This window comes from Neodiprion virginianus, chromosome 3 (genome assembly GCF_021901495.1).
Source record: "Neodiprion virginianus isolate iyNeoVirg1 chromosome 3, iyNeoVirg1.1, whole genome shotgun sequence".
Taxonomy (NCBI): Eukaryota; Metazoa; Arthropoda; class Insecta; order Hymenoptera; family Diprionidae; genus Neodiprion; species Neodiprion virginianus.
In genome coordinates this window covers 23343290-23369172 of record NC_060879.1, presented here as the reverse complement: position 1 = coordinate 23369172, position 25883 = coordinate 23343290, and the positions used below count along the sequence as shown (strand labels likewise).

The 25883-nt window shown below is 35.4% G+C and overlaps 2 protein-coding genes across 3 annotated transcripts; one reads left to right on the top strand and one right to left on the bottom strand.

Moving 5' to 3' along the window:
* Positions 1-356: 356 nt before the first annotated feature.
* On the bottom strand, positions 357-16492 carry LOC124299893 (large proline-rich protein BAG6-like). 2 transcript variants are annotated; one of them, XM_046753317.1, is made up of 20 exons: positions 16285-16492; positions 13497-13614; positions 12764-13006; positions 11724-12024; positions 11426-11607; positions 10294-10492; positions 9973-10090; positions 9304-9507; positions 8808-9075; positions 8111-8233; positions 7769-8006; positions 6935-7182; positions 5632-5802; positions 5386-5452; positions 5149-5302; positions 3996-4299; positions 3778-3911; positions 3441-3653; positions 3125-3220; positions 357-1554 (listed from the first exon to the last, which is right to left on the bottom strand). In XM_046753317.1, the coding sequence occupies exons 1-20, from the start codon at positions 16345-16347 to the stop codon at positions 1111-1113; spliced, it is 3888 nt and encodes a 1295-aa protein (XP_046609273.1). In that variant the 5' UTR covers positions 16348-16492; the 3' UTR covers positions 357-1110. The 2 variants fall into 2 exon arrangements, with proteins under 2 accessions (XP_046609273.1, XP_046609274.1); XM_046753318.1 differs by lacking the exon at positions 8111-8233.
* A 123-nt stretch (positions 16493-16615) lies between these two features.
* LOC124299894 (sphingomyelin phosphodiesterase 4) lies at positions 16616-25671 on the top strand. The gene is made up of 14 exons (XM_046753319.1): positions 16616-16952; positions 17262-17561; positions 18355-18457; positions 18559-18787; positions 19228-19438; positions 19801-19913; positions 20223-20381; positions 20931-21102; positions 21531-21716; positions 21866-22084; positions 22193-22285; positions 22497-22673; positions 24619-24848; positions 25411-25671. Exons 1-14 carry the CDS (start codon positions 16926-16928, stop codon positions 25544-25546), a joined length of 2355 nt encoding a protein of 784 aa, XP_046609275.1. The 5' UTR covers positions 16616-16925; the 3' UTR covers positions 25547-25671.
* The last annotated feature ends 212 nt before the right edge of the window (positions 25672-25883 follow it).

Below are 25883 nucleotides of genomic sequence, written 5' to 3'. Positions count from 1 at the left end.
TCAAGCTTGAGGGTGTGTCCTGGTCGATTTCGATGTCAACGTATATATTTTCAAATATTTAAGTCCACGTATCTCAAACGCGAAAAGAGCTTAACAGGCCCATTCTATACGCAATTTTAAACAAAAACACTTTAATAAATTTTTATTTCTGCCTCAAAGGAAAATATCTTGGGAGTGCTTTGTTCAGAATTTTGTATATAATGGGACTGTTAAGCCTTTTTTCGCGTTTGAGATACGTGTACTTTAATATTTAAAAATATGTACGTCGACGTCGAAATCGACCAGGGCACTCCCTTAATTAATCCCAAGTTCATACAATTGGGAACTGACATAGGGGCGGTGCTAAAAAAACATGGTTGACTGTTTGAAACAAAAAACTTATCAGTTTATTTACAATCACTGCTGATTTGTTAAAAAAAAATTTAATTCACCGTTTTATTTCATTTAATGAATGTCACATCTTTATAATTTATCCAGATGCACACTGAAACTGGTTTCTTTTTTGGCCACCATATGTCATGACCAAAGTGGTCAGTTCCCAGTAAATTCCGATCCGGTTTTAACGCCAAATGTGGTACAAATGTACAATTTTTTTAGGGAATTTAAACATTTACAACTATTCAAGTCTTTAGATTGCGTTCCGATGATCGCGTGGTGTAGAAGTATCTACTGGGAACGATGCTTACAGCGGTCTAAGCTACTATTGTTAGTGTTAGTTTATTTTTGTTCTATAGTATGCCCATACTGTTGAAATGGCTTGAACTCTGTTGACACAACGGAAGTAAATGCAGTGTGTAAGATACTACCTGCATGATAAACAAACCTTTCAGAATTGGCTCAAAAGTGTACATTAATGCCAAAAGGATAATCACAATTCAATATTAATTATTATTGTATGCAATGATATTAATAATTATTACATATTGTAACAAAAGTAATATGATTTAGATTGTACTACAAATAACACAATAATCATCATTTATGATGGTGGGCAATATTAGTAGCAATTCAATGATAAGAGTAACAATGTGTTGGTGGTAATGATAGTAATAATAATTATAGTGGTTACACTTATAATATGTTAACTTATAAATCTTAATATGCGTAAGTTCATTTTTCTGTAGTTTCATCGTGTTTCGCAAAATATTTCGTCGCATTTGGGAATCGCAGAGGGTCCGGAAAATCTGGCGTTGTTTGTCTTTGAGGATGTTGATGCAAACAGCCTCTTATTGCCTGTCCAAACGCTCGTCGAACACCAGCATCCGTCGCCACAGCAGCTGCTGCACCATCAACTTCCTCAATTCCTGCTCGTACTACGCTGTCCCTTACCAGACGCTCCATTGATATCGATACAACAGAGTGATTTGGAGTAGGACTTAAAAGTATCCTTGGTTTCTGTTGCTCAATTAGCTTGCGCCGTTTACTGGGCATCCCGCCTAGATAAGCATCACTAAACCCACCTACACCGCTTCCTGCCATCCCCTGGCTTTGCATTTGAACTTGCAACTGACGACGCTGTCTTATTCCGTCACGTGCAATGATCGGAACCCAATCCTATGAATAATTTGATAGCTTATGTAAAAATCCGCAAATTAAGCATTTGGAAACGGCCCAGGGCAAATATTTATACTTTAAAAAATGTTGATATCTTGTAGTGTGTACTAAGATACAAAAACCCCGAAAGTTTCAAATCTATAGTTCTTATGGTTTCGGAGAAACACATCCACTTTTTAACATCATTAGTGTCACAGCTGTGCATTGCATCCCTCTACCAAGTTCTGAAAATCTCGTATCGCCTTGGTGAAAAGAACCACGTATGATAGACTGCAATCCACGTAGATTAACTCTCAATGTCATTATTCAAACAGTTCTTCTCAATGTCATTATTATCGGGTATAAATGGCATTTTTCTTCTACCAATTTTAATGTACTTATTTTGATTGTCAATGTTATTAATTTCTACGTTCCCTTGTAGAAAATTTTTGATGATATTAATTTCTTTCCTCCCTTGTATAAACTGTCACGCAGTGACAACCAAGTCCAGAATGGAATATCAATTAACCTACCCGTCCAATCGGCACGTGAATAATGTCAAGAATGCATCGCGATTTCGTGAGATTTCGAGACTTCGACTTCGATCGGACATAGCTCTTTTATTTAACATTAAGAGATTGACTTTCTCACTTGAATTTCTATTGGTAGTGATATCACAGGGAAAAAAATACGATCAAGATATTTTTGATGGTGAAGTCTGATCTTATCGACCATAGAATCAGTTATAGCCCATTTCCCGAAGAACCTTTTAAACAACGCATTTTTCCGATGTTCCCTACTTTTATTTTTCGAATGTGTCATTTTTACCTGAAAGCTTGCAGTTTTTTACAATAATTGATCGTATCTTGGGTCAACAATCATAGCTCTCACTTTATTCCATTTCCAGCATTCTTGAAAAATTGGCGTTATCAATGCAAAATTATTGTAAGATTTAGAATGAAAATATCAAACACGAGATAAAAGTTGGGAAACATTGGGGAAAATGTTTTTTTCAAACGCTTTTTCAGGATATGCCCCAAAACGGATTCTTTGGTTGGCAAGATCAAATTTGTCCATATCGATAACACTTTGAATCATATTTTTTTCGCCGCTACGAGAATACGTAGGGGCAGGGGGGGGGGTGCAGCTTGGACCAGCCATATGCACCATGTCACCATTTTGTTATTAATTTCAATGAAAAATTCTGAAATGTTTTTAAAACTATAAATAATAAAACCCTCGAACTCAAATTGCTTTAAGTGTTTTCGTTTTCTTGAAAAACAAAATTCTAAAAATAGGTATGATTTTAAACTGTCCAAGCTGTACCCCCCCCCCCCAATGAAGAGTTCAAATATGAAAATCAGTAAGTTCAAACTTAAAAAATTTATCTACATTTCTTCTAAGCCGTATCTGCTGAAGGTGTGAAACTTGTGGGGTTTGTATATCTTAGTACACACTACAAGGTAGCAATATTGCACAGAAATTGAGATTTTGGGGCAGGATCATACACAGATAAAAGAAAATTTACAGAATTATTAGATCGGCTCATTTCATACTTTTTTCATTTTACTCCATCAAATACTTTACTTACAGGAGGTACTGCTTCATGACCAGGGAATGTTTCATCCCCTTCTGCACCCAGAGATTCTGCTTCAACTCTCTCCTCTACCGGGTCAGTTTCCATTGGCTAAGATAATGGTATTTGATTAGATCTTGAATTTCAAATTTCAAATGTATCAGAACATAAACGGTTTTTATATAGAACTCGACAATTTGGTCGCACCTACGTCACAAGTTTTCACTTTAGAAACAGCTCTGTCACCAAATTTACATAGTATCTCAGGTTCATAACCACTCTGAAATCGAATTATAGTATTCATGACTAGTTAATTTCACTTTTTATTCACCTCTGGCTCTGGCTGAGTTGGCGGAACTGTGCGTTGCTGAACTACTGGTGCGGGTGTAGGAATAGGTCCAGGTGTGTTCCTAAGCACGAGCAGAGGCACCACTTCATTGTCAGGTAGTTGGGTCATACGAGCCAAGTATGAACAAACATGTAAAACGCAGCTATTAACAATCCACTGACGTATAGAAGGTTCAACGCCCTCAGTCAGTCTTGTCTACAAATGGGAAGAGAATGAATGCTATAGGATTAATATTGAATTTGTGAAATAAAATGATGCTCGACATTTCCGGACATGGAGAAGGCTCTATGGAATGTGGGATAAACCATAATATACTAACAATAACACGTTGGGCAACCGTTTCTATACGAAGCTGTCTTCCGCGGAAAGAATATTGAAGAACAGAACACGCTTCTGTTTGCAAAGTCTTTATACTCGCCATAAGTCCTTGCGCAAACCGGGTATCGTCAACATCTGAAATTTTAACACCAATTTGAATACATTACGATACTGAGGTTCGCTCAAGTTTAATAAACAAATTTCAATCTCCTTCATTACCGTTTTCAAATAAGAGACGCAGTATGTTCAAGAAATGTCGTCTTAGCAGACTTTCAATCGTTGCTGGGATGTCTACTCTCATTTCGGGCCCATCTCTCGCATTTGTATCCTCTATAAGTAATTGGTTTAGAGTTGGCTGCAGCTCGATAATCAGACGATCAACAACTCGTTCCTCAGATCCTGATAAGGAAGTTGATCCAAAGAAGTTTTGGAAAAATTCGCGTACAGGACGCCTAACACCGGCCAAAGGCTCCCAGTGACCTGTTCGCAGAGCTTCCCATCCTTCTAGTGTTATGTTCTGAACCTTTAATTAGTGAGTCATTTATCACATTAATTCAAATTGATTGAATGTCCACAATAGACTTGGTGACAATAGATAGGAATTCTATGTAATTCTTATCATGTGTTTTATGTTAAAGTGTATCGGATTAGAGCAATATTAATATTTTTTTTTTTTCCTACCTGGAACAACGTGTAAACGTTACTTTTTCCAAATTAAAAATTCTCTTAAAAGATAGAATCTTTAGTTCAAGTCTAAGAGGTGTTTCGTACGATATAATTTTTTTCCATTTAAATAACACGTAAAAAAAGTATATACTCATCCTAGTTTTCTCTCGGAATTTTCGAAAATAATCGTGTAGTACTTTTAGGATGAACTTTATTTGAATATAAATATTAACATGCTTGTTACTATTTTATTACTGTGAAGTAAACGAAGCTATTAAGTATTTTTTAAGACAATTTAACTATTCACACGATTATATCCATATAAGACTATACTCAAGATTATTTCGGAAAATCCCGCGAATAAACTAGAATGGGTATGTTTTTTTTACATGTTATTTAAATTGAAGAAAGTCACGTGATATGAGGCACATCTTAAATATGAGCTGAAAATCCCATACTTTGGGAGAATTTTTGTCCAGCAAAAATTGATGTTAAAAAAAAATATTACTCTGATTCGAAACGGTATTATTTTTCATGATACTCGTTTTTACCCGCTTGGGAAATATGAAGTATTTTTTGCCGATCACGAGCTATAGAGTGTATATGATACTGCTGGGTATAAAAACCAACGCTCACCAAAAATGGTATTTAATTCACAGAATAGCAAGTCATGTGGTCATTATAGCTATGATGAAAAAAACTGTACCAGTGTTACAACAAGTTCAAAGAGTAGATCTTCTCCCTGAGGTGCTCGGTCCGTTCTCAACGGTCCGATAATCCCAATATTTGTGGATACACCAAGGCCAGGAGTATTCTCTAGTAAATCCATCAACGTCATCCCACTTCCGGCTTGATTGGAGCTGTTAATACAAGAGTGAGCGTTCAAACTTCACTCTCATCAGTTTAACATTGCACTTACGAGTATGATAAAAGTATTTCTTACCTGTTGGCCAGCAAACCCTGGACATTTGGAATTTCTTCAGTAAACAGTTGCATCCATCCCCCTGGTCCTGTAATGTATATCAATTCAAGGATAATTGAAATCAAACTTAAAGCAGCAAGAATAGTCCGAATGTAATGTTCAGATATCATTAATACTATTCAATCTCCCAATTCTGAATATATCTGAAATGTTTTGAATGTCATTAAATTTTTAAACACTTTGACTGCACAGTGTAGCTATTCCTACCTGTTTGAATTTGTCCAGATTGACCACCTGCTCCACTGAAAAGTCGAGTCAGAAGATTACCAAGCAGCATGTTGTTAGCTTGTGATTGCGGTGCAGGTGTCGCATTTCTAGTATCAGTACTGCTAGTTTCTCGTGTAGGTGTAGTGGTATTCACAGATGCGGACCAAGGCGCTGAAACATGAAATTATTATTTAGATCAAAGTTACAAAAAAGATGTAGAATGCGAAGAATTACAAATAGTAACCCCTATGAGGTTGTTATGTAGTTGACACAAAATTTACTATGTCGTGTTCATATCAGTATCCCACTAATTGTATCCCAGGTCATGGATTTCAATTGAAGAATTATGTTTCCAGCATTTTTTAGTTGTTAATGTTTATTAGACAGAGTATATGCTAAAACCTAGGACCAAAATTTCGGACTGATTCCAGATTTTTCCAGATGATTTTCCTAATTTTCCAGGTGTATCGAAAGTATAATTCCTCAGTCACAGCCTACTGAAAAAATACTAATCATACTCTTCTAATTATCTTTTGTTAAAACTTTTAGCATTTATGTTTGGTATATATGCTCGCACTGAAATTTTCAATATCATGATTTTTTAGAGCGCAAAGTTGGTCATTTAAAGAGCATCATAGAAAATTTGTTCACTTATAAGAAAATTCTTTGAGAATCCTAAGTTTTCCAGGCTTTTGCAGGCAGTAGATACTCTAAATTTTAAAAAGATGTAGTAAGTGAAATAATATGTTGAAGCATGTTTGTATTATTGAGTTTATCTAAGTTCAATTTAAGTAAATAAATATGTCTGATTGAGTATTTCAAAGTTGTTAGTGTTCTAAAATAAACGATTGACGTATCTTTTAATGTCAGCAGCATTCGGAGAAAGCATTCTATGAGATTGCCAAGAAAATGTTTAAAAATAGATTTCTCCTTCACCTTCTTCACTCATCCTTTAGTTGCAAAAACTCCAAGAATCTTGACAATTGAAAGAGTTGCTGGAAGCTAACCAGCTAAATAAAGATAATTGCTACACAAGTTTCAATTCCAATAAAACTTACAAATCTGTAGATATCACGTGCATGTTCTGGAGGCGTGGGAACTTATACTTTGCATAAGAAGACCGCATATTACGAATGAAATATCGCATTTTTCAATCAAAACTGCCAAAGTTTTCAGTGTGTCAAAGTTTCCAAGCTCAATCAAATTATTCCAGGATCTTATCAGGACTCGAGGGACAATTTTTGTATTCCAAGATTTAAGGATATTCGAAGAGTAGTAGGCACCCTGCTGATTTGATAATTACCATTTTGACTTTGACTTGTAGCAGCCAAAGTCTGATTGGCTTGCTGCCTTTGACCAGCAGTAGCATTGGGACGAGCAGCAGTTGGAAGATTCCGTCGCACGTGATGCGAATTGCAAGGTAGCAATGGATCAAAGCTACGTCCTTGCCGCATGCCCAATCCAAATTGGTGGGTATTGGAGTGGAAAACATGGGGACGTGGAGTGCTTCGGGTTTGCGTTGATGTTGTTGGATGCGTACCAGTGTTCCCCCTATAACATTATATTCAACATTCAAATCTTGGGCTACAAATATACGGACACAGCATTAGCCTGAGTAAAGATTGCGTGAAATGTTGAAACCCATTCCATTTCACAACATTGCCAGTATTGTTAGATATCAACTGTCTATGAATAACCATCATGAAGTCCTTGAAAGCAGAATAGATTCGAATTTGAATATGTTAAATCTGCAGAATTTACATGAATTAAATTAGTAAATATTCATTCTTTGCTCACACTGAATAACGAACAAGTTTTAACAATATTGGGGCTCTGCTAAGACACCCTCTGAATCCACCCATACTTAATGAGGCCACCATGAAGCTATTCCAAAGGCAAATGAAGTATAGTGAAATATCAATTTCTATTGGAATCAAAAATACCAATACGTTTTGCACAGAACGACTTGTTATAATTTCCACTTTTTAACATCACACGAGAAACCTTAGGGACATTACATCTCTAGATTGGTAAGACATTGATTAAACATTTAATACTGATTGAAATTTTTTAAATTACCAGTATGAGCATTAATAATCGGCCACAAAGTATGCTCAGCATAATATTGGTGACATACCTTGCTTGGGTGCTTTGTGCAGGGTTTGAATTAGAACCTTCGACTGTAGCAGGTGGAACAGTGGTTGACGTTCCGTCAGCATTTGAGGCTGATTCCCCTGTTGGTGGAATAGCAGCATTTACGGTTGTGGCTGTTGCAACACCTCTCGCCATTTGACCTACGACTGCTTGCATTAGACTGCGCATAAATTCAGGAGGTGGTGAAACTCCCCATGGAAATATACCTGCATTAATTCCACCTGTAACAACGTAATTGGAATGCTTTTTATTAATAACTTAATGTGTGAAGTTAATGAAACTCAGCGTTGGTAATTGATGGGTAATTGGTGAAAACCCCGCTTACCTGGATTCCCATTATTGTTATTATTTCTATTCCTAAGACTTTGTTGAGCTTGTTCGCTACCACCAACTTCCGGACCCATTTCCATCAATACTTCAACGTTATGGGGGATGTTAAACATAGTTCCTGTTTGAACAATGGTTGATTGATAAGTAAACATTGCTTCAAAATATGGAACTTGTAAGGCATTATGAAAATAACCAAACTTTTCTTCCAAACCTTGGTAAATTAGAAGAGGGTATTGAACGCTTTTAACAGATTCTAAAAGACTACAAACATAAAATATTCATGGGGTAAAAAAATTCTGTTGCCTATTTATATTGGTTCAGATTATGTCATCGTGAGGGCACATTTTTCTCTACAGCAAACCGGTGCCTGCAAATGTTCTAGTTTCAGTATATTTCAATGAGTGCTACTCCAAAAATATTCATTGCCTGTAAAACACGTTGACTGTTATAACTTACTCGGTTTGAAAACGAAATTTGATCAAAGCGCGCCAGAAGATTTCGTCAAAAAAAGAATAAACATTTTTTAGTTGAAAAAATCAACTCAACTAATGGGCTATCAAGAAAGAATTATTTACTAACGGATGGTAATAAAAATCACAGCAAATATAATAGGTATTGGAATCATCTTCAGCTAAAGTGTGGAATCTCTTTGAAGTATGACAGGGTTTATTATTATAATGGTTAATATTTACCAAAAGTTTGTTGTTGTTGCTGTTGCTGCTGCTGCTGTTGTTGTTGTTGTTGTTGTGGTGGTTGTGGTTGCTGCTGCTGCTGTTCTTGCCTGTTAGTAGTCTCTGATTGTTGTAGTGTATTTTGATTGCCTTCAGTTTCATTAGTCGATGCTGCATTTTCCCCTGAATCAACACTTGCGGGAGCTCCATCAGCAGATGGTGTGGGGGTAGTTCCGTTTTCATTATTGTTATTCATGTTTTGATTACGCCCATGTAAGCTTATATGTGCCTGTGATGACAAAAACTGATTAGACAAGTAATGAGTGACAAATATTTCACTATATGTATTCAGTGGCAAGTCGATATGTTGCGGAGCAATTGAGCGATAAATTCAGTATCTTTGAACACAGCGTTAATAATTTCGGAATTTCAATTACATTCTGTAGTACTTTACAGAACTATAAATAAGTTTTATTTAATCTCTATCTCATAATTTTAATCTCTATCTCATAAGTACCTCAACTTGTATCGGTATTCCTGCTTGCAGTAAGGCGGAGTGCTGAACAAGTAGTGGTCTATAACGTATATTTGCAGGAGGTGGCTGACTCACATCTACAATAACATCGCTTAACGCATGAGCTGCGTGAGCTAAATAGTGCAAGCTTTCACTAACACCATCAGCAATACGCTGGACTTCACGATTCTCTTCGGCTGTTCTCTCCTAAAAATTAGATAAAGATTTTTAGTAAGGATTTCTAGTTTCGGCAAAATGTCAATGAAACCAATGGTAACCAGAAGAAACTTAAATTTTGACTGTAAAAAGTTAAAAACCGAGGTGTATGCACAAACTGCAAATTCAATATATCCACTTATCTCAGTGCAGCACAGCAAGGAAGGCTCCATTATAAGCAAGCCATATCCGTTTCTTTTGAATACATGTATAAATGATTTTTGCAGGCTAAGTTTTAGCGAAAAAGTATCTAATTCAAGTTTTGGTGTTTCAGTATTTCAGAATTAGCATCGACAGTCAATGTTGGAGACCTGTCCTATTTTCTGTTTTTTCCAAGAAATATGAAAAACACTTTTCGGAATTCACATCTATTTAAATATCATAACGTAATGGGGTTCGTCATATTGTGTTTTAGTACTAAAATGTTAGCCATAGGAAATATATGAGTATACTCACTGAGAAATTACTGGCCAATATACTCTGGTAGCGTTGCAAGTATGGTCGGAGACGATCATGTGAATGTGATATTGCTGATATTAATCGTATCAATTGATTCCTTGGACTGCCAGCGATTCTGTGTTAAAAATAAATATCACTGGAGTGTTTCATATTGGTATTGAACTCAACTTAGGAACATTGACTTAAAAGAATACCTTTGTAAAACATCATCTTTTAATTTTCGACAAAAACATGTTTTTGAAACATTCTTTCATAGATAAAACTAAACATACTCGATTACCCTCCAAAATGGTTAGTTAAATTACGTAATATACTCACTCTGAATGTTGGCGACGTTCACTATGAACATTAGGAGAATCTGCTGGAGTACTCTGTTGCTGCTGCTGCTGTACATCTTCTTGACCCTGAGGTTGGGACGATGTTGGTTGTTGCGGTTCCACTGACTGTGAATGTTCAGATTGACTAATGTCGTTTGAATTAGATGCTGTTGTTGATTCCCCAAGTTCTGCGTTATTCCCTGTATTTTGTAATGGACAGTAGATGGAAAAAATTAAGCAACAGTTTTTCATGATATTCAAACATTTATGCAGTTGCAATAAAAGATTGGGTTCATATTCCACACACTTTGCATGAAAATCGTATTGAAATTGTACAAGAGGTTAAAAGGAACTAGTTTAGAAAAATAATTTTTCTGAATTCTTTATTTTTATTGAAAATGATCAATTTTTTTTTTTGCATCACCGGATGTGAATTTATACATATATTTACGTGGATATATATGTATAATAATGTACGTCGAGAAAATAATATATCTATCGCGATATATATGTAACTATGAACACATCAATATATATTCGCACGTCTACAATAAAACCGTAACATCTGGAAAAGAGTATGCTCATGAATTTGTTTTCAAATAAAAGTATAATCGGTACTGCACGAGTTTTTATGGTAGTTTTAAAGAAACGAGATTTTTTGAGTTGTTACAGTTCGATTTTGGGCGTACGATATGCATAATTTCACATCCACTTGGTGCATAAAAATGAATAATTACGAATCAAAATACCGAATTTTACAAATATACGAAAGAAAATAAATCTTCAAATTAGTGAAATAAATATAAGAAGAATAGTTTCCACTTTTGGATATGGCCTAAAATGTTCGTCTCTGATTGAAGAATTTTGGAGAATTTTTCCGAGAAAATAAATAATATCTTTCTGCCTTAAATTTTGGGAATTCATAAAAAAAAACTAAAATGATTGGAGAAAAAAATCTGAAATAATTCAGGTGTGTTTTTCAGAGCTAGGACAACCGTGTGAAAAATTATAAACGAAATCAAAATGTTGAAGGGAAATCATTGGTCAGTTGGCATGGAATACCTCATGAAATTCAAAATTTCAGACTATTACGGGACTATTATTAAGTTGTGTCATTCCGATATGTATATTACTTTGTATGTGAGCATGTATGACTGTAGGATTGGAACCGTCACTTTGGCCTCCAAGAAGAGTTAGACTGCTAAGTGCTGCTGTGGAAAGTCCTGCAGCAGAGAGAGCAGCGTTTATGGCAGCAGATGCTGCTTGAGCAAGACCACCTCCACCAGTAGTTCCTCCTTCAATCTCAAAACTGCCCCTATAAAAAATATCAACAATAATAAAACAATGTTTGACTGTCACTGTGCCAAGCTTCATAAAAGACACCCAATACATTATAATAAACGTAAGCATTATCAAATAAACAACACTCACTCATCATGGTCATGTTCAAATTCATTATCCGGTTCAAGTTCCTGTTCTGGTTCCTGTTCCTGTTCCAGTTCCAGTTCCGGTTCTTGGTGCTGGTCCTGTCTTTCTTCCTGGCTCTGTTCTTGTTCTAGTCTTTGTTCTTGTTGGGGTTCTTGAGAAGATGTCGATGCAGAATTTTGATTCGTATTAGATTGGGAGGATAGCTGATCGAGTTGGCGCATTGTAGAACCAGCTTGCCCCAACATTTTCTGGGCAACTGAGAATAAAACAGTCTCTCTGGTGCATGGCTGACCCCTAGGATTGGCTGAAAGAAAGTACACACGACAGTATTAATAGTGGCATCATATAGAAACCATTATACATGATTTACCAAATAGCAAACTAATCAAAAGAAATTTTTTCAAACTAATTTCTAAATATCATAGGATCCATACATGCAACTCACGAGTGTTTTGTATCACATAAATACAGTGAGGTACAAAAATATTCGTACATATAGTCTATGAATACTTTTTTCCTTGCCATAAGGGTGACTTGTCTACACAGCATAAGATAACAAGGCTACTTCTATATGTTTGTTTACGTTAGTGTTCAGGCATAAAATGAAACAGCATACGTTTGCATAAAGTAGTTAATTAAAAAAAACTATGTTATGTTACATATGTTATTTAAATTTATCCTCTGTGCGAATACTTTTGTCCTTCACCGTAAATGGTTCTTTTAAACAGATCTCGAAAATGAATGCAACTAAATTATTCCAAAAGACCCCAACTCCTCTGACCGATCACAAAATTAGTCAGCATGTATACCAATGTGAAGAAAACGGCAACAAGAATTGTTTTAAACAGTATGATTATTACGAATAATCACGAAAACCGTTTACATGTGTAGGTGTTTAAGACATACGCTAAATCCAAGGCCGAATAACAATTAAGTCAAAGTGGGGTTAAATTAGCTGAATTTAAATTCTCGGAGAGTTTACACACGAAAAAAACTCGGTTTCTAGTGCTATACACAAACTTTCAAAACAAATCAGATTCTACCTTGACCTTCGGCGTCACCTGGAAATGACATAGCTCCCAAGTACATCGCATTCCCGTCAATTCCAGGAAAGTGTACTTGTCCACGAGCATGACGAAAGAATGGTTGTCTGTGGGAATTACCGACTTGTCCTTGTCCCTGTCCATGACTTTGCCCCTGATCTTGGCCTAGTCCAGTACTGTTACCTCGATGACTTGATTGCGGTGGTGCTCGTTGCACCAAGTGAATAACTTTTCCATGGACATCTGTTTCAAGAAATAGTTTTCAACTTTATTAACAGGGAACAAATCCTTGGTTAAAAACTTGATAAGATGTTGCAGAATATTATAGAATTGGATGAAAAACACAATAGAACAAGATAAAATATGATAGAAGAACAAGGTTGAAGTTTGTAATGTTGATGCATGAGTAGAGTTTTCCAGGAAAAATACTATTTTGCAACTTCAGAATTGTTTGTAATGAAAATAAACCCTAATATAGCAAAGTATATACAAAGATTGCCAACGTAACTCTTCTAAAGTCTGGCTAAAGCTGCAAAATAGTGATTTTCACTCAATTTGTCGATACCTTAAGGTTTACGTAAACTCTAGTCTCGTCAAAAAGAAGATTTAATTATCGTGTTCTATCAGTTTTCAATACACATTCAATAAAATCCTCCAATATCTTACGCAGATTTTCAACTAGATAGCAAATTGCTACGAATTAGTTGCAGATAGCAGGTTGTCACTCTCTAACCATAATCAACAAGCTTCTTTTCATCCTGCAACACTCGACCGCAGTAAATCAACCGCTGCGAATCTGCTGGCACTGCTACAGATTCAGCTATCTGTTCTTTGAATTGTCGTACTGTGACCTGTGAGAATGAAAATTTTAATCAACTTATTTAGTCACTAGTGAATATCGTTTGTTGGATCATATTTTTAGTGAGATTGCTCAGTCTAATTTTAGGTTTCACGATTCTGTTAAAACAACAAATTATATGATTGGAATGTATATGGGGCATTTCGTGATAAATGGATTTGCTTCATTCAGGCCCTAACCATTCTTTGTTTGACCTATATTTTTTTTCTAACTTTGTAAGAAATGTTTCTAAAGTTTCTTGTCCACGAGTTATCAATCTACAAATTTTCAACAATTCACTATTTTGATTAGTAGATAAATGCTAAAATCATTGAATCTTATGATATATAATTCCTATCAGATAAATAAAATATAGCAACTTGTTCATCATTAATCAAACTTTATGAAGCGAAGTCCGAGAATTGGAATTTTTAGCAATATGTCAGCTTTAATTATTCTTATTGTCTTTACTTTAAGACTACTGTAAGACTACCGCACAATTGTTTTGCAATCTCGAATTCTACCTCGAAATAATCAAGTCTTAAGCTACATCTGGAATTAAAACTATTTTGCATCTAGATCTAGTCTAATGTATCTGAGAATCTAGAGCAAGTATTTTTGTCATCAATAATTTCTTTCTTTCTGGAGCAAGTATACTGTGAATATTATAAATCAATATTGTATGTGATAATGGAATTGTAAAAATACAATCACATTCCCAATACATTATGCAAATTTTTATTTATTACCTGTGAAATCAGCATTTTTTACCTTGGTAAAATAACATCGTTAAATGTATTTATCTTATTGTGAAATTGTATGGTACAAGAAGTTATTTCATTTGGAAATTTGCTTTAATACCAAAAGTCTGAAGTTCTTGTCACTGTTTTAAGTTATTTATTTGCATTAACGCGACTATTCCATTTATACACTTTAAGAACATAATGGTGTTAAATAAATTAATACATAATCGTCAAAGCATTTCTGACCCCAAATAAAACAAAATAATAATCCTGTTGAATAATAGGAGGTAATGGTAGCTAAAAAATTTAGCCTTTACTATTTGACACTGACCCACAAGGTATGATTTAAATTACACCAGGACAGTATCAACAATGCTATAGGCATAAAGTTTACTAATGAGCCATTTGTGATTCACCTTATCAAAGGTCTTGACCATGTCCATACAAATGCAGGCAGTCTGATTTTATTGGCAAAGTCATCTATAATGTCCTTAGTTAGAATTGCCAGATTAATAACAATAGACTTATTAGTCATAAACTCATGCTGATCCGGTGCACAACTGCAGCTGATAGCTTTCGTTCGGCCAAAAAAAAAACTGGTTTTCCATACAACTGGAAAAATTTCTTTACCAAGTTATTAACTACAATTTATAAATAATGGTAGAGTGATCATAAACTTGCAATTATCGACAAACAATAGATGAACCCAATCTGGGTCAGGACACGAGTTATCCGCAATCATTATCATTAAACTGGCTTTTACACTAGATATACTAAACGCAGGATTAGCCAAAAATGAGTCAGTGTAATGCTCATATTTCACTAAAGATGTGAAATCATAAATGTCGGAAAAATATTTTGCAAACAAGTTTGCTACACGGTGACCATCGGACAACTTACGTTCGACAAGAAGTCTAGACTAAGGAACTTCAGTATTGTCTCTTACCACCAACAAAGCCCTAGATGCCACTAATGTCAAAATAAAGATCTGTACTTGTTACATTTATTGCAAATTAGTTTGGGACAAACTTACAAACTCTCTAAAAACGCTGGTAAAAAAAAAAAATTCCATTTCTGGACATAGCATAAAAGTTTTCTATTTGGAACTTTTATACCAAAAGAAAATGACATTACGTAGTCTGCAAGACTTCGATTATCATACTCCGGAGTTGAAGAAATGGTTCCACCTCACTTGCTAAATTCATTTATATGAAGAGCAAAACATGTCGCTAGAATTTCTAGGGATATGGATCGTATCTGAATCAATCTAAGTGTTTGTCATGTATATTGCATATTATAAAAGATTGATAAAGAACGAACAAGGTGTTACATCTGGTTTTTTCAATAAAAATTGTACATCAAAAAATGCATAACCAATAAGAAATTTATTGACCGACCAAAACCGTAATATTTGTTTTTAAGTTTTCTAATCGGAAAAGAGTTATAAAAAATGGATCGAAATGAAAATGGCCGAAGTTGAGACTGGTCGATTCGATATGAAATATGGGAATGTCCCATATGCATTTGAATGACAAATCATTCGTGTTTGGTTTACATTTTTTTCAATTATACGACAGCATACATCTTTTGTAAAAATTATTTTAGTCTGAGCAAGGTAGCGTGAGTAATTATAATCGGAATGGGCAAGTGTTGGTGGTTTTATGTACTTCATTTGCGTCATACGATGTAGACCAGTGTAGGAAGTGTCAGGTTAAGAATCGCGAGTAATAAAGATTATCATGCCTGTCTGTAGCAAATTCCAACTACTGTTCGTGAGTGGAAATCGAACGGGCGCAGCGTTACGCAAAAATATTCAATAAAAGAAATTTAATTATAAATAATGTCAGCCGGTAGTTCGGGGTAAAAGCGATCAGCGTGAATTACATTTAACCGAGAGAGTCCATCTAATAGTAATATGCGTGAAACACACGAATACTTACATTATCCTCAAGGGAAAAGTTGTGATTTCGAGAATCGAGTGTTTTCACTGTGAGGTCAATCATAGTTTTATTCCTTATCAGCGGGCTTGGCCAGCTACAGACACTGTAATTTATGATACGATACCATAAATGAAGATACTTTCTGCTAACGGACGGTTATAATCCCGCAAGACGTTCTATTGTCAAAACACCTACCAATTTTTTTTTATTGAATGAAAATTCTCGACTTTCGCGATTCACTGACAGAGAGTGGCGTTATCTAGAGTGGAAACTGGTCTAGCTGCATTTTGACTATAGAATTTAGTGTCTAACTTCTGTAGCTATCGGAATGTGCCGTTCCGGATGCCACACCATATGGCCTTGGAGAATATTATATGGCATGCGTACAGGTTTCATTCGGTATTTTGTCGTTGCGTCGGTATCCTTTTTCACGGGAGCGTCAATTTGACGCCCGTGAAAATCCAGCCAGACGATGCAGAGTCTAATCTGGTAGCATTCTCAACGAGCTACACAAACCGTCACCTTGCAAGCTAGGAATTTAAGGGGAATGTGTCTGGCGCGTATTATGGACGAGAGCTTTCATTAAACCTTTATAATTAAACATATTTTAAAGTGGTACGCGTTCTTTTAAATACTGAAAAATGACTACGCCCGCAGATTTTGTAATGGTAATGTACATACCCAATATTTAAATGTTCATCGAATAGTTCTCAAATCACACTGATTAACCTCTACCTATTTCTATTGACTCTCAGTAGTGTTCATTGAAATGTTTGGTAAATCTTTATTATTTAGGATTTTCATTCTCCCGAACAGCAAAAAAATTTATGATCAATTGATATCGTGTCTATCCAATTTTACGTGCAGCAGTTCTATTAGACCGCAACTTGCTATTCTTGACTCAAATGTCCTTAAATAATGTATTCAAATAAATAACTATTTCAGATTTTACTGAACATTGAATATTTAATTTACAGGTTCGATTGCAAACATATTTGAATTTGCCACTCGTCCAGAGGTGCAGAGAAATTGCTGCACTGATAGATGAATCCAGTACGACAGATCTCCAACATGTGTTTCCTGTGCTAGTCGATTCGATATTTGGTGTCACAGACAATGTAGGATGGGGACTGCATTCAATCAATCTAAAAAGACATCAACCGGAATATGAAATGATGTGTGCATTTTTGGGTCCACAAGGTCCAATATTCTCCTTGTGCTATAAACTCCTTCCAGACTGTTATTTGAAGTACAAATTTCCTCTCTCATATTTACCGGTATGTTTTCTTTAAACGTGCGCAGTAAAGTGACAATGCGAATCACGCTAAAGATACACTTTAAAGTTCTGAACAAGTTCAGCTTACGTTATGACGTTGTTAGAGTTTTTTAAATTATACTACTTTGTTGCTATATAAAACAAAAGCATATACTGCTGAAATCTGATGCCTTCGCAAAGTTAGAATCGGAGTAAAACGTAACTTTGTTAGACCCCAAATCATTTTTGTGTTATAGCCATGACTCGCATTCAGTCACTCCATCATGCGAATATTAACAGCGCTATAATTATGTTACGTTCTTCATACGAAGTGTCATTCCACACTACACACTTGAAAGGTCAAACATCAAGGCTTAGTTCAAATAAGGATTATTATTCGTGATCGAGCCTGAAATGTTTTGTTTTCAGAATTCAATTGCAAGAAATATCGACACTTGCAAATTTAGAGAGGACAAAGAGCAAACTATTTTGTCATCTAGTCATAAGCCTTAACTTTCTTTATAAAGCGTTATAACTCTAGAACACATGTGCGGGGTACTGAACTACCCCAGCCATCCTTCAGATTATGCAAATTGTAAACTACCCTGCTCATGCGTTAAAATATAGAAAAAACGATACATACGTTCTACGGTTAATTATACATAGTTTCTTGCCCTTACTAAACAGTGTTCTTTTACTGGTACAGACATATGGTCTGCTCTGGTATGTAATACGAATTAGGATGTATTTAGGTGGAAAAATGTGTTGGTCAGAAGTTGTTTATTTTATAATCTGTTTCCATCACTTTTTTACAGTCAAAGATACGGCTAATGTTGGAGGATGGCGTAATTCCACCATTTTATTCCGATAAAATAAGAGTCGACCAAGCTACGCGGCTTCCCAGTGCTTTGTTCATGAGTATCCTTTTACAAATATGATGATAATTTTTGCACCGTAACTTATTATTCACGTCCAGTCCTTCTTTTCGAAAATTATATTTATTTCCTTAAGAATCACATATCCCTTCGAGTATTATATCTTTTATTTTGCTCATCACTTGACCAATCCATGGCTGCAACTTCATCAAGAAGATAACGTATGGGTGAATTGGGAGACAATATATGTACAACTCGCACATACATATCTCGATCATTTTCTGCCCAGAGATAATTCACCTGTCCAACCAATTATTGGACCATATGTTAAAACTCCACCGAGAAAACTGATGCAATCTCCCGACTCTAAAAGGTATGTCGTGAAGCGGTTCATGGCTTTTCTTTTAAAAAAAACTATCAGGGTGGCTACTGGTCAGGCAATTCTGAAAAACCTGGAAATGTCACGGAATTATGAAAATCTCGGATAGTCAGGCAAATGTCAGGGTTTTTTGTGGAAAGTCAGGGAATCGTTTACTATACTTTTTTTTTCATATAAATAAGTCCCATAATTTTTTTAAGCTTTGGATAAATTTAAATGATAATAACTGTGAGTATAAGTATAAAATATATGATACATGATACAAAATATAGTTGTATGTTAACGAAATATAATTTGACAATAGTATATTATGCAACTAGTGCATAAAATACGGTTTTACGCAAGGGTAGCGACTGAATGCACGAGTGGCCAGTGAAGTCGGCCATGAATGATATTCAACCATACAAGTTGGTCACTTGTAGTTAATTTTACAGGTTGCAAACTCCAAGACTTTTACGGACATCCATATTATCACCGGGACTCACAAGTCCAATGGCAGGAGTACCGCAGCAACAATGTTTGCCACAAGTATGGAGAAGCGAAACAGTGGTTCAAGTATTTTTGGATTTTTGGTTAGAATATACCGAAGAACAGGAGTTGTCGCACTATCATGCCACACATATTCCAGGCACGATGCCTTATAGGGTAAGTCATCTTTCCAATCATCACGATCAATGTAAGTACAATCCTGTACGGTCTGCATCAGAAACATCTAAATAAATATATACTTCCAATTGTAGTAATAAAGAACAGTATTGTATAATATTTTTATATTACCTTTTACAATAAAGCCTTGTATGACAAACTTGTACATCGACGCTTTTATCAAGAACGATAGGTGGAAAGTGAGATAATTTTTGACTTTTTCAATTTTAAAACTCAACAAAATGTGTATTCCAAATTTGTAACACTAGGTAGTGAAAAAAACCTACTAAAGCAGACTTTGCATTGCTTGCGGTCAGAAAAAATTCATACTCTGGCATATTTTTTTCTGGTCCATATTTTAGCATAGTATTCATTCTGGTGAACACATTCGGTTGGTACGCGGATTCATAAAGACGTTACACGAATTTGCCAACAGTGCAATTGGAGATACAAGCGCGATGGATGAATTGAAAAGGTAATGTTAATCTGAATTTAGCATGTACTAAAGTATAGAAAAACTACTATTTCGATACAGGGAATAACACACGGAACTGGTTTGGAAATTGGAAGAGCAAGTAGTCGTCATAATTCCTGACCGACTTACTCATGTCGATTGCCATCTTAATTTTCAGTATTAACTTGACACTCTTTTCGCTGTATCAATAAACCCATACACAATTTTTTTCCAAATTAAAAAACCGTTTTTTCCATGTATATTGTTTAACCAGTAGTTACAGCAAATTTTGATGATTGAGTAACCTATATGTGATGATTAAATGTACAGAGTCATACTTCCATCAGTACAAGGAAAAATATACATATTCTTACGCAAAGCAATTCATCACTGGCCCTTGGACAGCTCTTTTAGACTAATTCTCGAGGCTTGGCTGAGCTTCATTCAACCATGGAGATATGTTCCTGGGCCAAGTTACATCAGTGTTAGGTTGGTAAAACAAATCACAATGCATATCACCACAAAATATACTGCTTACAATTAGTGTCTGTGACGGCTCAGATGAGAGTGAAAATACTAAATGTACCTCTTTCTAATTGGTTTAGATATTTTGGGTATTTTTATGAAGCTTTTCGTTCGACCAAATTGACTGAAAAGTCAGCGTACACGCTGTTTACCTAACTGTGTGAACATTCTTCTGCAAGATCTGATAGAGAAATTTTATTGTTTGATTTGATGGCAACGGTATACTTGAATTAAAATCTTTTTCATATCGACATGTTCTTAAATTGTTAAAAATTCAATTATGACATGCTTTCCAAAGATCTTTCATTATTCTGCTAACTGCAGTTTCTTTTATCTGAATAAGGATTACTGCATTAAATACTTGTTCCCACCTTGGTGCAACCACATTTAAAACCATACTGCGCAAGATAATAATTGTTAGCTTTGTGTTCTCACTCTCATTTGAGTTACTCTATAAGTCATATTCTGTGAAAAACTTGTAAAACTCAGTGTAATGTCATGTGTTATTTGAAGAAACGTTCAAGAAGAAGAGAGAGGGAAAATTATTGATGAAACAAGGTGGCTCTCTTTTGTTGCGAGTAATCTCTTGGCATACACAGCAATCTATCAACAACTCCAACCGCGTTTTATGAGAACGGATCTTGTTGCCCCTAAGAATGCTCTAATGCTATTTAGAGTGACGAAGGTGATTATCATTTTTATAAACGTTTTCTTTTATAAACAATTGGTGTGTTTTTATAACTAGAATAGACCCTACAGGACGAATGCTCCACAGCTGGCATATATTTATACGATTCCATTTTACTTCTTGTTAGTTTATAATACCAGATGGATGTTATTGGACTTGCGTACTTATGCACTTCTCTTTGCGATTGTTTCTTATTAGAATCTAAGTACACCAGATTAAAATTAGATGTCATAGAAAACAATGTTTTTTTTTATACTTTGGTACTGCTTATGTCTGTAATAAAAATCATGTGACTCTTATTGTTGGTCAATCGGGGAATCGGAAGATGGGATGTTCTCCTGATTTTACCACCTGCACTGAGCTTTATATGTTCATATGCCAATGAAAGTCTTCTTTTCTTATTTCTTCTTTCTTTTCTGATCAAGGTACTTGCCCAGCCAAAATTAGCAAGAATGTTATTTGAAGTAGAAGCATCTATGGATGACGCCAGACTGACTAGGGGAAAAGTTTCAACAAACCAATGGTCAGCGGCTGTACGTCAACAGATCCTAGAATTAGAAGGGCCCACTTATCAATACGTGCCTATGTTTTCACCAGCTACAATTTCTCAGGTACATTTTAATTTGTGATTTTTTACTTTTGATTGCATTGTGCAATTTATCAAAGCTGAAATTTCAAATGAATAGATGGTCCAACGGTTTGAAGGTGAATGTATTTGGTGAAGTTTTATTTAATTAAATATTTTATCCGTCTATTACAGGTCCTTCAATTTTTAAGTACAATAAAACAAGCACACTTAACAGCAACAAGTTTAGTAGATGCATTAGAAAAAAGGAGAACGAGTAGAAGATTCATATTAATGGTGTGGGAATTTTTCTATGGCGATGACTATTCATCCGATGATATTAGTTTAGAAGAAAGGCGACGAGTACCAGGATTTCTTGCGAACGCTCAGCAGCAGCTTATGGACATATTTCAAGTAATAATGCCTATAACGTTAAACCGTTGAGGGTACTTACCTCTACCACAAAATAGTATATACCTGCTATTTAGTTAGTTGCAGTATTAATGGTTTTGAACATTACAGATAAAACCTGAAGACATTCCTAAACTTGCTATAGCACCTGATCAAGAGTATCGTGATAGCATATTGTCAACTTCAATCTGCAATCAATCAGAGGTGAAATCCTTATGAAACTTGATATTTATATTGCCATGTATTTTTAAATGAGAATGCGATTGGATAGAATTTTTTATTTACGTGCACCAATGATTGGTATAGTTTGCTCTGAGGAGTTTTCACTCCGTTTTACAAATTCTTTTGTTTCAAATCAGTTCCGTCTAATTTTATTTACGTGATTCACTGCATCTCTAATAATGCTTTTATTTAGATGGATCTCAGTTTAGACTCCAGTAGACCTGGAGTTTATTTACAAATCCAAGAGCGGAGGCAAAATTGCCGATATATCGAGTATATGGGAGACCCTGAATTACAACCTGTAAGAACCCACGAATGCGCGTTTCTGGTCAGATTATTCTTTCAATTGTGTAACTACATTAACACAAAGGTAAGATGTAATACTTATACATGGTTCAATCCACCTCTACTCGAACGGATCATGTTCATCACTATTTCCGATTTGATTGAAAATTTTTTCACTGGCTTACTGACTGCGACCTATGATGAGCTCTCATTATATACTTTTGCAACTCACAAACTTTTGAACATAGGTATTAAGCACAAAAACGAAAATATTTAATAGGCTGGTACGATTCAACGCTTAGAAGGATGGATTTTCCAGATCAATGATCGAATTAGTTTTGGCAAGACCTCGGTAGTCCTAATTAATTTCACAAAACTTCATAATTATGTAAAAATTTAGAGCTTCAAAAAACGTAGCTTTTTAGTAACCTCCACTGATTTCTTCCATTCTCACGAAACTTCATGATCAAGTACGCCAGAGATTTAACAGCCATGATTCACTAGGGATACTCGAACAAGGCTTTTTCAATGTCACCTCGATGAATTTAAAGAGCAAGCTCATTACAGGCAGCAACACGTCTAGTAAACCTGGCGTATCAGCGTATTGATTATATACGTATCTAATGCTGCCATTACACCAGATTTACTACCTTTGATCTTTTTCCACTCCTGCATTGCTCTTTCATTGTATTGGCGTCACTATATGACCATGCTGTATTTTACGTTTTTGGAATTATACATCCAGTAAGATCTATGCTGCTAGTTGGAATCGCGAAAACATCATAAATATTACAGTGCAAACAGTATCACACTCCCAGTCCGCGGTGCAGATTTTGCTCGTTATGAGCATGCCATTCAATAAGAGCAAGCGGGCATGCATATATCGATGGCAGTATGGAAGAATGTGACATCTCAAATTGAGAGAAGAACTCATTTATTTAGCGTTCATAATGAGGAGTCAGAAACTCGCATAAAATCGAACAAACAAATATTCTTCAATTTTAATATGTTAATTTCATTGAATTTTTCAATTTATCAAATGAAGACAAAAATTATATACATTCTGGAATTGGAATGATATTCACACAGAACCTTACATTGGGCTTACAGAATGGTCAGAAACTTTCACATAAAATCGACCTCATTATGAGGGCTAAATAAATGAGTAAATGATTGAAACAGTTATTCAATCTATTGGAGAAAATGCTTAGTGTAATTCATGCACCCAAAATTCCGATGCCTTATCAATGAAAAATTTGACCTCGGTCGAAATGTCACGCTATTCTTTCAAAAATTGAAATGTTATGTTTTTCTTTCACAATCTGAGATGTCATATTCTTCCATACTACTGGCGATATAACGTATTGACCAGCTGCGCACAACACTATGCTTACAATGACCCAAGTATTTCTTTGCCTCACTTCATAGATGACATACCCACTTACAAGGATTAGCAATGTAGTTCTTACTAAATACATTGTCTTTAGTACTTGACCCTGCAGTTTGTTGACCTCGTCTGACTGTTTCAAAAGAGGGATGAACTCCTCTTTTCTGACTTACCTTTACTTGTGACCTTTACATGTGAGAAATGCCAAAATTAGGCCAACATTGAATACTCAGACACGAGTGTCCTGACCCCTGTCTACAACAGGGTTAGCAGAACAGATGTTGAAATTTGTGTCAGTAACATGATATTGAAATTGAGTGCCAGATTTTATATTAATAATCATGTGTTCAATATTCTTGTGCAACTCTACACCTCCAAGTACAGTTTTAAAAAAAGACAAAATTAGTGTCGCAAAAAATTGAGTAGTTCAAAAAATGAAAAGTATCTTGGAGAAACTTTTAACAGTTATAGGATATCTGATATTTACACACAATTCGAAACAATGCTTTAATCGGGTTAGGATTTGTCGTGTGGAAAAACCATTTCTATCAATTAGGGATATAATTTATTTGGTCTCTTGTGATTCCCCTTATCACGAAGAGTGGTCTGTTGATTCAAAGTAAAGATTGTAATGTACTTCTAGTACCAGCAGGAGTTGAACGCCGCATACAACAGACGAGATATTATTGGTCGTTTGACAAGGCGATTATTACAACCGCCAACGGTGGTGAAGCGCTTGCCAAAAAAATCAATTGCTGGATTTTCATCTAGTGAAGAAATACACATTCATCCTCGGCTGAGTCTTCGAGCTATTGCTAGTCACAGTTTTCTATCATTTGCTTGCCTAGGAATATTCATATCATGGATCTTTGGGTGAGTTCACTTCTACGTAATATAGTACACTATTCGAACCAGACGAGAGGATGTTTTCTGCCTAATTAAGTACCGCCACTATCCATTTCTGTTATACATGGTTTAAGTTGGGTTTCAAAACACGTCAACAAATGTCCGTAACTGTTTTGTGCTCTTAGTAAGAGTGGAAGACAAAAACACAAAATGAAGGAGATCAACTTGTTTAGTAAAACTTCAATTTTAATTGCACCTTTCCATTCAGAGGTAACACAATAATGATTCTCTAGTGTTTTTTTTTTTCTCATTTATAACAAGTGCACATATGGTAACATGGTTACCACTAGTCAGAGAAATCCTGGATGTCAGGGCAAAATCAGAGATGCGAAATAAGAATTTTTCCTGAAATTGTATCGTCACGTTAGCGCTAGAAAATTCAAGTTTGCTAAAATTCGGGCACTGGTTAATCATTCAAATCTGACGAATTTTGAGTTCTATTCAGCTCGATTCATTTTCAAAGCACTTCAATCCTCGTACCTGTTTACTCAGGACAAAATCGATTTGAATAATTTGTTATTGCCTATAGGTATGGAGTAACAGCATTTCCTTTCTTGGCATTCTGTGTTTGGATAATGTCTGTGCTGGCAATTGCAGCAGTCGAGCCGTGGCTTAGTTTTGGGAGTCATCGTATACGGCCGGAAGAATCACCTTTTTTACATTAATTGACGAAAAAAACACTCATTATAACTCGGAACGACGTGTAATTATTATGAGTAGACCTTGTTTGGTGTTGTACTTTATTAAGCAGTTTATTTTGTGAAATACATTCACCTTTTACAAAAATGAAGATTTCGTACTAAAGCAATGTGTATTATCTCCGGCCATAATAGCAATGATCAATTTCGCAAAATTATCATCCGGAGTAAAGGTAGCTCCAGCACGCGCAAAAAATTTGTTACTGCACTGAATCCAAGCAACCATTTGGCTCAAAAACTTTAATTTCTCACTGTTTCACTAACTTATTTATTCGATTTCAATATTATTGGATTCAATGGTGAT